The following is a 15,021-nucleotide window of genomic DNA, read 5'->3' on the forward strand; positions in this document are numbered from 1 at the left end:
CTCACAGAGCTGGGTGCCTCCTTCTCTGCATCCCGCAGTACCCGCCAGGCAGGCACCGAAACGGCCCCGCTCTGCTCAGCTCCAAGGCAGCAGAAAATGCTGCTGAGCGCCCATGGGGCCGAAGGCAGCAGCCCCTGGCACAGCGAGGTGTGACTGCTGCCGCGGGCTGAGCCCAGGCTGGGTGGGATCCCCGTGGGCAGGCTGCTGTGGGCAGGGATGCGCAGCAGGACAGGCAGGTTTGGGAGGGAGTAGCTGTGGGAAGAGTGGCCTCACCACGATGCATATTAACGCTCCGCGGGCTTTAATTGCAGTGGGACCTATGGCACGGAGCCATTAGCGTGCAATGTGGAGGAACACGTATTTTTGGGAGCCCTGCCTGGCTGGCGGCCTTGTGGTTGGGGGAGGCGGTGGGATGCAGGGAGAGGTGCCTCGTCCTCCCCGGGAGTGCTGCTGGAGGTGCAGCTCCTTCCTCCAGGCCCTGAATCATCCCCGCTGCCATCTGCTGCACCCTCGCTCTTCCCTGCAGATGTCCTCCTTCCTTCCCCAGAAGGAGATGAGAACCGAGGATGAGGTGCCAAATGCGACTTCAAACAGCATCTAATAAAACACGGGATTAATTTCTTCTGACTGCTGTTCAATGGCTCTGATTAAGCAGAGCAGAATTTAATTAGCTTGTTTGGACTGCCTCAAAAGCCATGCCAAAGGTGGGGGAGCCTCAGCGTCCGGGTCCCCAAGTGTCCATGAGCTGCTGGGGTGAGCCTGTGCTGCCCCACGGAGCAGAGCCTGCTGCACACCCAGCCTGGCTGGCAGCACTTTGGAGATCCTCAGAAGCTCCTTCATCTCTGCAAGCCCCCCTGCAGCCGGGATGGGGGCTGCTGGCTGGATGCGCTGCTGGTGGCAAACAGGGATGGAAACATGGAGCCTCTCGGCATAAACCAAACTCGTCCTGCTGCTGAGCCCTTGAGTTCAAGTAATCCTGTTCTCTCCCTGATTTACTATGAGTTTCTGGCTCCTCTTCTCTCCCTCCTCCTGTCTCCTTTAACCCATTTCATTATCTATGCTAGCTTAGGCTTGCCTACGTGGGAACATCACGGTGAGGTTATTGCAAAATAGATGGGCTGTGAATGCAAAATGCAGCAGCCCTCCCCAGCAGCACTGGCTCCCTCCCTGCCATACCTGTGCTCAGCACACTGCAGGACCCAACCTCCCCAGCTCCCCCGCTGCTCCTGGGGTCTGAGGCTGCAGCTCCCCCTCCACACAGACAAGCACACAGGGAAGGCGTGCATTTCCCTCCCAGCAACGTGTTGCAATTAAGCATCTCCTCCCTATGCAACCCAGAGCTCAGGCAGGTAACTCCAGGCCAGAGCCACAGCCCCAAACTGCTCATTTTTAGCTGTTAGGTGTCTTTGGTTTTCCATATAAAAAAGCAAAGAGTGCAGGGAAGATCCACTGGCTGAAGTGAGGAAGGGACCCAGCGGCTCCTTTTCTCCCTGCAGTCGAGGTTTTACAGGCTCTGTAAAGTCACCCCAGCGCTGCTCCTCACCCTGGGGCCATATCAATCCCTGCTCCCTTATCAGCCACCTGCGGGTGTGCCTGCCTGACACGGGGCTCTGGGTGGTCTTGGGGCATATGGCAAAGCACAGAAGGGATGGGGTGGGTGCCCTGGAGAAACCCATCCCTCTGATTTCTGAGCAAAACAAGAACCAAAGCAGGGGAGTCCATACAGGGAATAAGAAAAGACAACTACTTTTATATGTGCACTTAAGTATTTAGGTCAGTATTTTTAGAATAAATAGCCGTGGGTTGGATCCTATCTTTTCACTTTCATTTTTCACACTTCAGCTTCATTTTCCTGACGCTGGGTAACTGCAGAAGCAGTTGGGTTTCTACAAGCCCTCGCACCTCCCGGCACACCGACCTCACCGCCTCTGGCTTCCCTCAGCCCCTCTGTCCCATTATTTACCCTGGAGCCATCACAGCATGGTCCGGACCTCCCAGTTTTCATGGCTGAAGGGTGATAAAGGGAAGGTTCACCCCGCAGCCGGGCCATCCCACAGCGATACCGCCCGGTTCCATCCCGCTATTAAAAGCAAAACCATCCAGAAGGGTCCTTCAGAGCAAAGCCGTCTTTCCGAGGGAAGCATTGGCAGCCTCGTTTGGCAGCAACGGCGCCTGGATTTGCTGAAGGCCTCCAAAATTAGATGAGGCTTGGAAACTTGTGATGGATGTCACTGCGGCAGTGTGTGTGTGTGTGTGTGGGGGGGCTCCAGCGTGGTGCTTCCCCCAGCCCTGGTGCTGCTCGGTGCCTGCTTGTCCCCAGGGCTCACTGCAGCACAGCAGAGGCACACGCGGTGAGAAGCAGCAATCCCGGGGTGCTAAATGTGCTCCGCAGGGGCTGCTGCGATGTGCCAAAGCGATGGAGCTCCTCGTAAACATGCTGAGGATGGGAAACAAGCCTTCAGCCTGTCAGCAGGGAGCCGGGCTGGGGCTGCTCTGTCCCCATGAGTGGGGGCACGGGGGGCTCTGGGGGCACAGTGGACATGGGGAGCAGTGGGGGCACACGCTGGGGCTGGGCTGTCAGCGCAGCGTATCCCAAAACAAAGCTCCCCTCCTCCCCGGCTCGATGGTCGCGTCACCTCCAAGAGTTATTCACAGCTAAACGCCATCAATTCGGGGCACAGCCATTTTATCACTGCTGGCGGCTCCAAGGTGAGGGAGGTGGGAGGAGATGGCAGCAGCGAAGGCACCGTGCGGGGCCGCATCCAGCCCGACCCTCGCTGCCCGGCGTGGCTTTGTTGGCCAACACGACAGGCAGGGCACAACACCACCTCCTCCGCGTGGGATGATTTATTTTGCCACGCAGCTCCAGCCTGTTTTGCTGCATCATTCCTGATGCTTTATTGCCTCCGGCCGGGGCCGCTGCCATCCGCCGTGCAGCACCCAGCGCCGTGTCGGCTCTAAGCGCTGCCAGGCCCGCCCTGACCGCTGGGCCCGGAGAACACGGAGGAAGGGCGGCAGGGCCTCAACCTGCACGTGTGGAGCGGGAGGGACGGCAGGGGCCAACCTGGGGGCCTGGGCGGGGAACAATAAGCAGAGCTCTAGGCTGGGAACACCCCCACCTCCCTACCCCAACCCCAACCCCTATCCCTATCCTTATCCCTGCCCCTATCCCTATCCTTATCCCTGCCCCTACCCCACGGTGTCGGCCCCGCTTCGAGGCGGCCACGTTTCTCCTGCCAACACGGCACGGCTGAAGGCCATCCCCGTGCGTGTGCGCCTGCAGGAGCCGGGCAGCACCGAACGGCCGTGCCGGCACCACGAGCTGCTCCGCATCACGAACCCAGCAGCGTCACTTATAGCAGGGAACGGGGACAGCCCCGCAGGCAGAGCCTGCCCGGGACGCTCCGGGAGCTCGGTGCTGCCCATGGCGGCGCACGGCGGCTCCCATCGCTCCCGCGGCTCCCACCGCTCCGTGCCCGCTCCCGGCCGCCCGCGCTCCCCCGGGGCCGCCCGCCCGCAGCGCGGCGCCGCACGGGGCGGAGCGGGCGCGGAAGGGGCCTCTTGAAACCGCCGCGCTCCGATTGGGCCGAACGCCCGCCCCGGCTCCGCCTCCCCGAGGCCCGCGGGGGACGGAGCCGCCCGGCCCCCTCCCGGCCCCCGCCCCCACCCCCGCCCCGCAGTTGGGCCGCAGCCGCCGGAAGGCCGCGCCTGGGCGGGCGCCACGCTGCGCCGCGCCGCGGGGAGGCGGAGGATGGGGGGGGAAGGCCGCGCGGCCGCTCGGAACAATGGCGCCCCCTGGCGGCCAGAGGTGGAACGGCGCGTGGCGGCCCCTCGGCCTGCGGGGTGAGCCGGGCCGGCTCCCGGGCGGAGGAGACGCGGCGGCCGAGCGCACGGAGGCTCGTTGTGCGGGTGCGTCCGGCTCGGCCCAGCGCCGCGTCCCGTCACCTCGCCCAGCCGGGCCGCCAGGTCCCTCGGGTGCGGCTTTGTCACCCCGCAGGAATTAAGCCCCGACCCGCGGCTCACGGGCACGCCGCCTCTACGTGCTGCCCTCCTTATTTACTCCTAACGATTTTACAGTGTTTTAACACCGATCCCTGCGAAATTTCCCTCGTCCCGAGGAGAATAGCTGCTCGTCACCGCCTGCTAATTACAAGGAGGGATGTCAATTAATTCCTTTAGCTAATTATCCACTCGCTGAGCGCCGCGCACCGAGGGTCTGCGAGGGACCGTAGTGCGGTGCCGGCTGGACACACCCTGCAGGGCCACGGCTGCGAGCTGTAATTACCGCAGCGCTAATTGCGATTTGCATTTCTTGTGTTGGGAACTTCTTGTACCATCCCCACCGGGGCCGCTTTAAGCGCAGCAGCTCCGGGCTGAGAGCACGACCTTAAGAAGGGCGCTGCGAGGAAGGGCTGAGCGCTGGCTGCTTCCCAAGGACACGGCGCTGCCCTCACGCCCGCTGCCGCCGAGCCCCGAGCTGCACGCAGGTGTCCGGACGCCTCCTCCTTCTCCCTCCCTCCTTCTCCTCCTCCTCCTTTCATTCTTCCTCCTCCTCCTGTTCTTCCTCCTCCTCTTCCTTCTGCTGCCGCCACGACGCGCTGCAAATGCTCAGCTTCTTCTGGCTGAGGTGAGGGCAGAGGGGATGCCCAGGGGGTGAACGTGGGGACGGCGGCATGCGAGTGGGAGCGAGGAGCTGGCACGGCAGGCAGGGGAGCAGTGCGTGCTCCGGCTGGATCGGTGTGGGGACAGGAATGGGGCAGTGATCCGGGGGGAGTTTGGGGTGAGCCGGACTCCTCGTGCTTAAAAGGGGACAAAGATTTAGGAAGAGGGGCTGCAGGGCAGTGCGGGCAGGTGATTGTGTGGCAGCTTGACACTGCGCTGATACGGACCGTGGTGAGCCCAGCTGTGATGGTCCTGATGGTCTCAGCCGTTGTGGTCTTGGCCACGGTTGTGTCCTCCCCAAGGAAGCAGTGGGCACCTGCTCTGGGCAATGCTGCTGGGTGTCCCCATGCTTGTGCAGTCTGTCCCCTGCGCTGCTGGCACCTGTAAGGGCTCACACATGGCTCTGCTCCCTGTCCGGGATGGTGGCAGCGGTGCTGGGGACCTTTGTCCCCCACTAAGCATTCAGAGGACTTTGTTCCTGTGCTGCCCTCGTTGCCCGTAGCTCTGGGGATGGGCAGTGGGAGGAGGACGAGGACGGAGGGTCCCAGCTGTGCTCTCAGCACCAAGAGTTTCTCATGGCTGCCGGCATGCAGCTCTCAGCAAAGGGATCCAGGTTGTGCTTTCCAGGCCTGATACCTGGCTCTGCTCTATGAACCCCCAGTGGAGAGCATGAAATGTGTTCCCACAAAAGCTCTTGCACATATCGGGCTGTTCCCTATCCCCACTGTGCCAGCTGTCCTCTGCTGGTCCCAACCTGGGCACTGCTGGGCACTCTCCCCTCCCACTGCCCTGTTGAGGTGGTGGGATTTCCCAAAGTAGGTCAGGTTAATTTTTTAATGCATGCTGCTTTGCTCGTTACCATGGATGTTGCTCAATTATACACCAATAATCCTCCCCAGAGAACTTCATTGTTGCTGCTTTCCTTCCCCCCACTTTTTTTTTCTTTCAAGACTCTCAGGAATGGATCAGGATGTGTCAAGAGGACAGGAGAGCAAAGATGGGTGGGGAAATCTGGGTTAGGCTTTGGGGAATGCTCACCTGAGCCAGTGGGAGAGTGAGCACTGGAGGCTCAATGTGTTCATTGCTACTCTCTGCCCTGTCAGGACCTTGGGGACCCAACACCAGGGTCCTACGGCATCAACCCGCTTTTTGGGGGTGGCTCAGCCAAACACCGTGTTCCTGGGGCTCAAGGACTTGAGGATCTCCACGCATCAGTTGCTCCCAGTTCAGCTCAACTTGGCTTTGCGGGTGCAGCAGGAGGCAAGAGAAATATTCCTCCAAAGGGTTTTTCTTTTTGTAACGCAAACTTGGTTGTTTTTTTTTTTGGTGGAAGTGGGTCACTCGAGGGGTGACAGAGTAAGAGCATCATCGCCCGGGTGATACATCCCGTTGCCATGGTGACCTGGGGGCTGCATCAGTCAACAGCTTTAAGCATTTGACAGCTGAGTAAGACGGAAGATTTTAATGAGGACAGACACTCTCTTGCTTAGTTTCAATAACCGAACTGTCTATAAATACCCTCAGTCTGAATGGCTGCAGGTCTCCGGTGTGCTGTGAGCAGTGTGGTTGGGCGCTCCCCTTCTCCATGTATTCCAGGGGAGTATGTGCCCACATCCAAAACAGAGGGGGGATGCAAAGCAGGTGGCTCTTTATAACCTCTTTATAACTCTTTTCCTTTGCCACTTGTGCTGGAACAAGCAAGATGACACGAGTGCAGTTGGAGAGCACAGGGTTTGGGTTTCCTATTATGTGCTGGACCGTTTGTCCTTGACGTTGGTACACCATGGCTGTGGGGTGGGATGGGGCCACTGCCACCACTGCCTGCAACTAGCTGAACTTGAGGTGCAAGGGCTGCTTTCTAGGAGCAGATGGACTCATGTGCTGGGCTTTTGCTTGTGAGAGGTGAGCCATAAGCCAAGGCTCAGCTGCAATCTGAGAAGATGTGGGGCTTGGTTAAAGCAAAGCAAGGCACTTCTGGAGCAGGAACTTCAATCAGGCATGGATATTGGAAAAAATTTGTCCTCATCCCTTGCAATGCCACCAATGTGCCAGGTGTCCCCGTTGCCCGTAGTGCTCCATATTGGGCTCCGTGCTGGGCAGTGGTGTGGCAGGGATGGGAGCTTCCCATTTGCTGCCTTGCTGGCAGCCAAGGCACAGTGTGAGCCCCTCCAGTGCCAAGGGCATGCTCCTCAGGGTCTTGTGACTGTACTGGTGTCACTGTGGTGTCCACCCCTCCAAGCGCAGCCCTCTGTCGCATGTAGCAATGTGGAAAATCCTCAGGCTGACCCCTGTGGAATGGCAGGCGTGGAACTTGGCTCTGCCCTTTGGGTCTTAGGTTCACAGCCATCATGCTGGATGCTGTGTTAGAAAACAGGGCTGGGCTCCAGCTCTCCCAGTCCCTCTGGGGTGGGCTGTGGGGTTGGCTGAGGCCACGGCCACCCTGTGAGCGCTCTGTGCCGAGCCCTGCCATCACCTTTTGTCTGTTTACAAGCTGCTGGAAGCTTCCTGCCCGCGCTGCTGTGCTCCCACGCGCGGATTTAGCCAGCTCTTCCCAAACCAAATGGTTGTGTGCATCCCAGTGCGGAGCGCTCCAGCACTCCTGGTTGCTCTGTAATGCCCCTGATCCCCCTTTATGGCAACGTCCACCACGTTTTGCCATCCCTCTTTTAACCCTAGCTGCTCTTCTCCTTTCCAGGTGTCTTTTAAAAATGGTCAAGGGGAACATTGTAGTCCCTGAAGACATCCTGAGTTTCTGTTGCAATGGCCTCCAGGTACCCCGTGTGCTGTGCAAATAACCCCGGGGGTTGCTGGTGTGCAGTGCCCTGTCCCTATTAACGTCCCCAGCCACTGAGATCATAACCGTGCTGCAGAAAGCTTTGGAGCTCTGCGTAGTGCTGGCTCACACCCCAGAGCCTGCTGCCTTCCAGAAATAGCTGTGTCCTTGTGCTGTGGACACCAGGGGGGTTTTTGGGGGGGCTCGAGGCTGCTGGGACTGGTGCCCCTTCCTTAGGGCTCGCTCGCTGCCTTGGCTAACCTGAGGTTTGTGCCGTTCCTGGGATGCCTTGTACCAGTAGCTATGGAAACAGAGGGCTCCTGTTAGACCAGTGATGGAAAATGCTATTCTGAGAGGCGAAGTGGCGTTCGGTGAGCCTGGGGTAGGAGGGAAGGCTGTGTTCTGAGAATAAAGCTTTTACAAAGGCAGCTGGAGAGAAGCGGAGGGGAAAGAAGCTGCTGCAAGTGGGATCTCGCAACAAGTGCTATAAATGGGGGACATTGTTAGAGCAGAAAGCGGAAGGAAGCACCGTAATGAAGCCCAGACTGCTCTCAAGGCTCCTCAATTACTCACGGGGTGCACTGAGTTCAGCCCTTGTGTAACACAGCCCACTCCAGGCTGAATCCTCTCTTCTGACAGCACAGCTGTAATCTCAGTCCCTTTGAAACACTTCTGTGTGCCCAGTGAGCCAGGGGCCGGGCAGGAGCAGTGCTGACCCCATCGACACTATGTTCATAACATTTTATCCTTCTCTCCCCAGCAATGCACTGCCTGAGCATCCTGCTCCGCCAAGCAGGGTTTCCTCATCTCCTGGAGGATGTTTCTCCCATTTGTGCAGAGCCGAGGAGCGGGTGCCCCCTGTGGCACCGACATTTGGGATAGGAAAAGCAAACAATGGGGTTCAGAGCGTTGTGCTCCCCATGCTCGCCCATCCCATAGGCATGTTTGCTAATGAGGCTGGGTTACGAGCCATATCCCTCCCCTCTTCCCACAGGGCTCGACCTCACCGCAGTGCACCCAGGACACAGGGGAGCAGCAGGAGGAGGCTGCAGGAGCCATGGGCGGCCACAACCCCACCGAGGTACAGATGAGCCAACTGGTGCTGCCCTGCCACAGCAACCAGCATGGGGAGCTCAGCGCCGGGCAGCTGCTCAAGTGGATCGACACGGCTGCTTGCCTATCGGGTAAGCTGTGTCTGGGCATTTGTAGCTTGTCGGTAGGGTTTGGGGAGCTTGTCCTGCACGGGGAGGGAAATGCGCTGGGTGAGGATGCTTACAGCAGTGTTTGGCGATGGAAAGGAAAGCAACAAGCAATGGCTCCCTCTCATGCGGACAGCTGGGGTGGAGGCAGAGGGCTGGGCTGGGGAGATGCGGGGTTGCGTGCGGGCAGCAGCGAGCCTGTCCCTGCCTGCTGCCCACAGCGCTGACGGCAGCTGGGCGCCGTGCCATGCTGCTGAGTAATGGAGCGGCCGGCAGCAGCACGGGGGGAGGCGGCTCTGCTGCTGCACAGCTCCTCGGTCTGGGTCTGCTTCCCTCCCTGTGGCCTCCGTGAAGCCAAACCTACACCAGTGAGAGCAGGAAATGGGCAGTCCTGCAGTTTGGAGATGCTTTTGTAGTCTGGAGGGGAAGCCGAGCCGGCAGCTGGCTTGACAGTAGTTGCTGTTTAGGGATAGATGCTATCAGCTGCTGTGCATTGCTGAGAACGCACCATCAGGGCAGGGCAGACATTGAGGGTGATGTGGCCAGGATCTGCCCCAGGGCTGAACCCTGGGCAAAATATATCAGAAACCTAAAATGCTGCTCTTAGTGGGCACAGATGGGAAAAGGGCAGGGATGGGAGTAGGGCTTTGAGGTTGCTGTAACCCCAAACGTTGGGCTGGCAGTTCCTTGTGCTGCTGCAGGCTGCTGACGCTGTTTGCTGTTCCTTCTCAGCTGAGAGACATGCTGGCTGCCCGTGCGTCACCGCCTCGATGGATGACATCTATTTTGAGCACACCATTAGGTAAGGGTGCCTCTTCCTGCCCTCTCTCTTGGCCGGGTGTGGGGCTGAGGCAGAGCTGCATTGTTCTGGAGCTTCTCTACCCATATGCCTTCCAGCACCATGTTGCCAGCCCAGCTGGCTGCCAGGTCCTGGGCACATCTGCCCCTGGTGAGCGGGGTTGGTCAGGGTGCAGGGACCCTGCGGCTATCCTGTTTCCTATTGCTATTCCCAGAAAGACACATTGCTCATTTGGTCAGTGGCAGTGGCACCTCAGCAAGGAGCTGCTCAGCACTGGAGCATATGCTCTGCACACTTGTGGGATCTTGCCCTCCGCTCACCCCTTGTCCCTTCTCCTCTCTATGTTTTCCAGTGTTGGTCAAGTCGTTAACATCAAAGCCAAAGTGAACCGAGCCTTCAACTCCAGTATGGAGGTCCGTGTGCTGCAGCCATGCTTTGCCCCCTGTGCCCACTCTTGGCACACTGCTGTCCCTGCCAGCTGCACCCTCTGTGCTGTGGCCACCTGCAAAACACCTGCATGCTGCTCTGCTCTATGGCTCCAGGGCTGTGCTGTCTGTCTTGCTCGCTCTGGCTCAGCTTGGGGTGATGCTGCTGGGAGCTGAGCTGCATGCTGCCTTTCCACATGCACCTGCTGCTGTTTGGGCACCAAACTGCTCCCTTTCTCCTGTGCTTGGTTTCAAGATCCCAAACTATGCTGGGCATCACTGTGCTTCACCTGCTGCTTTCAGCCCCCTCCTTCCTCAGGAGGAAATATCTGGGGTGAGGAACCCCTGCATGTGCTTGCACAAACTCTGTGCTGGTGGTGCCAGCTGAATGTCAGCCCCTGCTACCCATCCATGAGGCTCAGAGGCGCTGTGCTGTGCTCTCTGCCAGGTGGGCATCCAGGTGAGCTACGAGGACCTGTGCAGTGGGAAGCACTGCAGCATCTGCAAGGCTTATGCCACCTTCGTGGCGCAGGGCCCCCTAGGCACCAAGGTAAGTGCTGCACAGTGAGCCCTGTGCCCAGCCTGCAGGAAATCACCTCTGCAACAGGGACTGGGGGCAGGTGGGGCTGTGCCTAAATTTTCCTGAGCCATGGGGATGTGTGCAAGCTGGAAGAGTCATTTCCCTCAACACAATCATCTCAGTCAAGCATGCAGGGCTTGCCCAGTTCTGAATGTGATCCAGGATGCATGGCCTCAGAACCCTACTCAGGGCCCACCCCATCCACCCCCCACACCTAGGTGAAGCTGAAGCCGCTGATCCCGCAGACAGAGGAGGAGAAGATCGAGCACAGCATTGCAGCTGAGCGCCGTCGGATGCGGCTGGTGCACAAGGACACCCTCAAGGACCTCCTTACCCGCAGCACCAGTAACACCGGTACCTCATGTCCACAAGGGACGTGTGGGGCCAGGCGTGGGGGTGACCGTGGCACTGAGCCCCGTTCTCCCTGGCAGAGATGGAGACAAGGGATGGCAGCGTGGTGGTGCCGGCTGAGAAGACACGAGTGGAGAGCGTGGAGCTGGTGCTGCCGCCGCACGCCAACCACCAGGGCAACACCTTTGGTGGGCAGATCATGGCCTGGATGGAGAACGTGGCCACCATTGCAGCCAGGTTCCTGCAGGGGAGGGAGCATCAAGGCGGGTGGGCTGGACCACGGCTGGGTGGTGGGGGCCTTCTGGAGATGGTGGGATGGCAGGGGCCAGCATGCAGCCTTTGGGGATGGCACTGGGGGCTGGCAGTGTCACACACGCACGGTGGTGCTGGAGAAAGGCAGGCACACATCCCACAAGAGTCCCCTGGTTCTGGCTGTGATGGGGACGGTGCATGGGGTGACACCTGCCCTGCAGCCGGCTGTGCCATGCCCACCCCACGCTGCGTGCCATCGAGATGTTCCACTTCCGCGGGCCGTCGCAGGTCGGGGACCGCCTGGTGCTCAAGGCCATCGTCAACAACGCCTTCAAGAACAGGTGAGTGCCGGTGGCAGCTCCTCTAGCCTTCCTCATGGCTCCCCACACCTCACCCCTTCTTCTTTCCTCCCCAGCATGGAGGTGGGGGTCTGCACCGAGGCCTACGACCAGGAGATGTCTGTCAGCCGGAGGCACATCAACAGTGCCTTCATGACCTTTGTGGTGCTGGATGAGGAGGGCCAGCCCCGCACGCTGCCCATGGTCGTGCCCCAGCCAGGGGTAAGGACCGTGATCCCCCTGTGCCTCCATGCCCCCTGTGTCCCTGCTGCAGTGGCACACAGCAAGCATCCATCCCCTGATCACAGCGCTGCTACCAGAGAGGCGCTGACATCAGCTGAAGAGCTCTGTGCCTTCTCCCAGCACACTGAAATAGCTCCCGGTTAATCTCTGGAGCACGGGGCTTCACCTTCCAGCCCTTTGCTGCTGAATGTTTTACCCTCTCTACAATATATATATATTTGTTCCTCCTTTTCCATTAACCTGATGTGCTTTTCTCATTTATCAGGATGGAGAAAGGCGGTACAGAGAAGCCAGTGCTAGGAAGAAGATTCGGCTGGACCGGTGAGAACAAGTGGGATGCCAGGATGGAGGGGGGGGAATGGGAGATGCCTTCCTTGGCACCGGGGAGCAGGGACACCCCAGCTTTTGCCCTGCTGTAAGGAAGACTCTTTCCTGCAGGAAATACGTTGTCTCCTGCAAGCAGACAGAGGTGCCGCTGTCTGTGCCCTGGGACCAAAGCAACAAGGTGTGTGCCTGCAGGTGGCACTGCCTCCTGCCTGTGTTTTGGGGATACCCCTGGCCCTGATGTGCTGCTCTGTCACAGGTGTACCTGAGCTACAACAATGTCTCCGCGCTGAAGACGCTCGTAGCCAAAGCCAACTGGGTGCTGGCCAGGGAGAAGGAGAAGGTACAGCACTAACCCAAGTACTCTGAGCTGTACCCAGAGCGTGGGTGTGCTGGGTGCACGTCCCAGCCCTACTCTGTGCTCCCCAAGGTGCAGATCTACACACTAGAGGAGGACAAGTTCCTCTCTTTCCGCATTGAGATGTTGGTGCACATCTCAGCCAGCCAGGCCTTCTCTCTGCTCTCTGACCTGCGGCGCCGGCATGAGTGGGACAGCCACTATGAGTGAGTGCTGCTGGGCATGGCGTGGGAGCGGGCACCCAGCCCTTTCCAGAAGCTTTGGGCTTCCCTGAGGCCTGGCATCTCTGTTCTCATGCTTTGAGCCGTGTGTTCCCATCCCTGGGGCTGATGGCTTTCAGCATTCATGGTAGTTCTCACCACTGCCGGTTTCCCTCCCACCTGCAGGAGTGCTGAGCTGGTGCAGCAGGTGGATGAGGATGATGCCATCTACCATGTGCTGAGCCAGACGCTCAGCTGTGAGAACAAGCCACAGGACTTTGTCATCCTGGCCTCCCGGCGGAAACCCTGCAGCAGAGGGTAAGCAGGAGGTGATGTCTCCATCCCCATCACCCAAGCTGCGCCCTACTCACCCTGCTGTCCCTTCCAGGGACCCCTACGTGGTGGCCTTTCGGTCGGTGACGCTGCCCACACACCCAGCCAGCACCACCTACACGCGGGGTGAGACGCTCTGCTCCGGCTTCTGCGTGTGGCCAGAGTCAGAGGAGATGAGCAAGGTGAGGGGCTGCGGCCACGCTGTGCACTGCTGTGGGGTTCAGCCTCCATGCCCAGCCATGACACCCCTCTCCTGCTCATCACAGGTGGCTTACTACAACCAGGCAACGCCGGGGTACCTCAACTACGTCACCACCAACGTGGTGGGGCTCTCCTCCAACTTCTGCGCCACCTTCGAGGCCTGTGAGAAGTTCCTGTTGAAGAACAAGGATGACCTGATTGCTCGGCTGCAGGACCTCTAGGCCAGCCTGGGCTCTGCTGTTATCCATGGACAGACGGATGGGCTGGCACAGGGGTGTGGGGACAGGGGCTGGCACTCAGCCTCACTGAGGCTTTGACCTGAGCAGGGTCAGTGAGATGGGGACGGAGAGGTGTCACAGGGATACACCACCCTCACACTGATACTTCACAAACCAGTCCTATTTTCTTCCTAATTTTATAAGCTGCTTAGTAGGACTTGAACTTCAGTTCAACTAACGCTACTTGAATCTTTGTACGATCCCAACTCTTCCTAATAGTGATTTTTTAATTGTTTCTTAATGAGAGAAACTTTTTTGTAGTGGTGGGGACTGGGGCCGTGGTGGGGATTTGGGGCCGTGCTGGGGGAGGTGCTGCTCCACTGTCCCAGGCTCCAGGTCACGGCTGGAGCACGGCCACACTGCCCCTTGGCTCCCACACAGAGCAGGGGGAGATGCAGCTGCTGGGTAGGAAATGGGCTGTCAGTGCATCCATGGTGGGGCTGTCAGGTTTTCTCTGTTCCTGCAAGCAGAAGGTGGGCTGCCACACCATGCCCCTGCCTCACACCCAATCATTCAGATGCTGATGGCTTGCTAAAATCCCAACCCCATTGCACTGCCCTGCGGTCTTGCTGCTGACCTGGGCTCTGTGTGGAAGGAGTGGCAATAAAAGAGCATCAAAAGGAAAAACCTTTACCTGCCTGAGGGTCTGCTTTGGGGGGCCGTGGTGCTGCTGCCCTGGCACTGAGATCCACATTGTAACCTCCTTGGATTGTGGTCATCCCCTGTGAGCCTCCACCTCCTCTGCCCTCTTATCACCTCCAGATAAAGCTGTTCCAAGCTGAACATGGTACAAAACACTCAATTTTTACAGTGACTCCTTATCTCCCAAAACTCAGGGCAATCCTGCCTCTTTATCAGCAGGACACGAGCCATCCTTCCCACTTATCTGTAGGAATGGCTGCTGCTTGATTAAGTGCACACAGTGATGTGTTCACCCCACTGTTGAACTTTGACTGACCTCTCTCACTCCCAAAGCACTATACAAAGCTTGGGGTGGGGGGTTTGGGGTACAGGAGGGGAGCCAGAGCAGGATTCCCCAGTGAGGTCCCCACTTGGGTGACTGCAGGAATGGTGATTTTTGGCCATGACATTGCAGCTGAATTGAGCTCGCTGGAGCAGTAACACAAGCTCAGCACTGAGCTGGAGGGTGGCTTGGCTGACACAGAGGGACCCCAGTCTGAGCAATGCAGAACCTACTGCTGTACCTGGTCTTCCTGTCTGTCTCCTGGGGAGCACAGATCTGTGACCTCTGTGGCTGGTAGGTCCCTGCACACCTCTTGGCCCAGGAGGCTCTCTCCCCCACAAGGTTGATGATAAGCAGCTGCCTCTCACTCTAGCCTGACTGCATTCACTACATACCACCTCTGAGCTGCTCAGCAATGAGGAAACAGCCCAGGCAGAATCACAGAGTCATTTTGAATCAGAAGGGATCCTTAAGAGGCCACCCGGTCCCACTCCCTGCAATGAACAGGGATACCCACAGCTCCATCAGGCGCTGGGATTTCCATCCAGCCTGACCTTGGGAACCTACAGTGATGGGGCATCTCCCCAGCTTTAGTTTGAAACCATTTCCCCTCATCCTCTCACAACAGGTCCTGCTAAGGCATCTGTCCCCTTCCTTACAGACTCCCTTTAGATACTCACAGGCCACTCTCTCAGGTCTCCCTGCAGCCTTCTCTCCAGGCTGCACAGCCCCAGCTCTCAT

At 58.8% G+C, this 15,021-nt stretch overlaps 1 protein-coding gene across 4 annotated transcripts; it reads left to right on the forward strand.

The window, feature by feature from the left end:
• Nucleotides 1–4,350: 4,350 nt before the first annotated feature.
• ACOT11 (acyl-CoA thioesterase 11) lies at nt 4,351–14,107 on the forward strand. 4 transcript variants are annotated; one of them, XM_072342774.1, is made up of 17 exons: nt 4,601–4,627; nt 7,358–7,433; nt 8,430–8,619; nt 9,367–9,436; nt 9,786–9,846; nt 10,307–10,408; nt 10,657–10,792; nt 10,870–11,026; nt 11,263–11,382; nt 11,457–11,601; nt 11,888–11,943; nt 12,061–12,127; nt 12,206–12,289; nt 12,377–12,510; nt 12,691–12,822; nt 12,893–13,019; nt 13,104–14,105. In XM_072342774.1, exons 1-17 carry the CDS (start codon nt 4,605–4,607, stop codon nt 13,257–13,259), a joined length of 1,836 nt encoding a protein of 611 aa, XP_072198875.1. In that variant the 5' UTR covers nt 4,601–4,604; the 3' UTR covers nt 13,260–14,105. The 4 variants fall into 4 exon arrangements, with proteins under 4 accessions (XP_072198873.1, XP_072198874.1, XP_072198872.1 ...); XM_072342772.1 differs by lacking the exon at nt 7,358–7,433 and having other exon boundaries at nt 4,351–4,627; nt 13,104–14,107; XM_072342771.1 differs by lacking the exon at nt 10,307–10,408 and having other exon boundaries at nt 4,472–4,627; nt 13,104–13,947.
• The last annotated feature ends 914 nt before the right edge of the window (nt 14,108–15,021 follow it).

Source organism: Excalfactoria chinensis, chromosome 8 (genome assembly GCF_039878825.1).
Source record: "Excalfactoria chinensis isolate bCotChi1 chromosome 8, bCotChi1.hap2, whole genome shotgun sequence".
In the NCBI taxonomy this organism is placed as follows: domain Eukaryota; kingdom Metazoa; phylum Chordata; class Aves; order Galliformes; family Phasianidae; genus Excalfactoria; species Excalfactoria chinensis.

What these genes read in the sequence shown, in the direction of transcription:
- ACOT11 (XM_072342774.1), top strand. Translation starts at nt 4,605, where the DNA reads ATGCTCAGCTTCTTCTGGCTGAG. An exon ending in CTCAGCTTCTTCTGGCTGAG is followed by an intron (nt 4,628 to 7,357) that starts GTGAGGGCAGAG and finishes TCTCCTTTCCAG; the next exon opens with GTGTCTTTTAAAAATGGTCA. An exon ending in CCGCAGCACCAGTAACACCG is followed by an intron (nt 10,793 to 10,869) that starts GTACCTCATGTC and finishes TCTCCCTGGCAG; the next exon opens with AGATGGAGACAAGGGATGGC.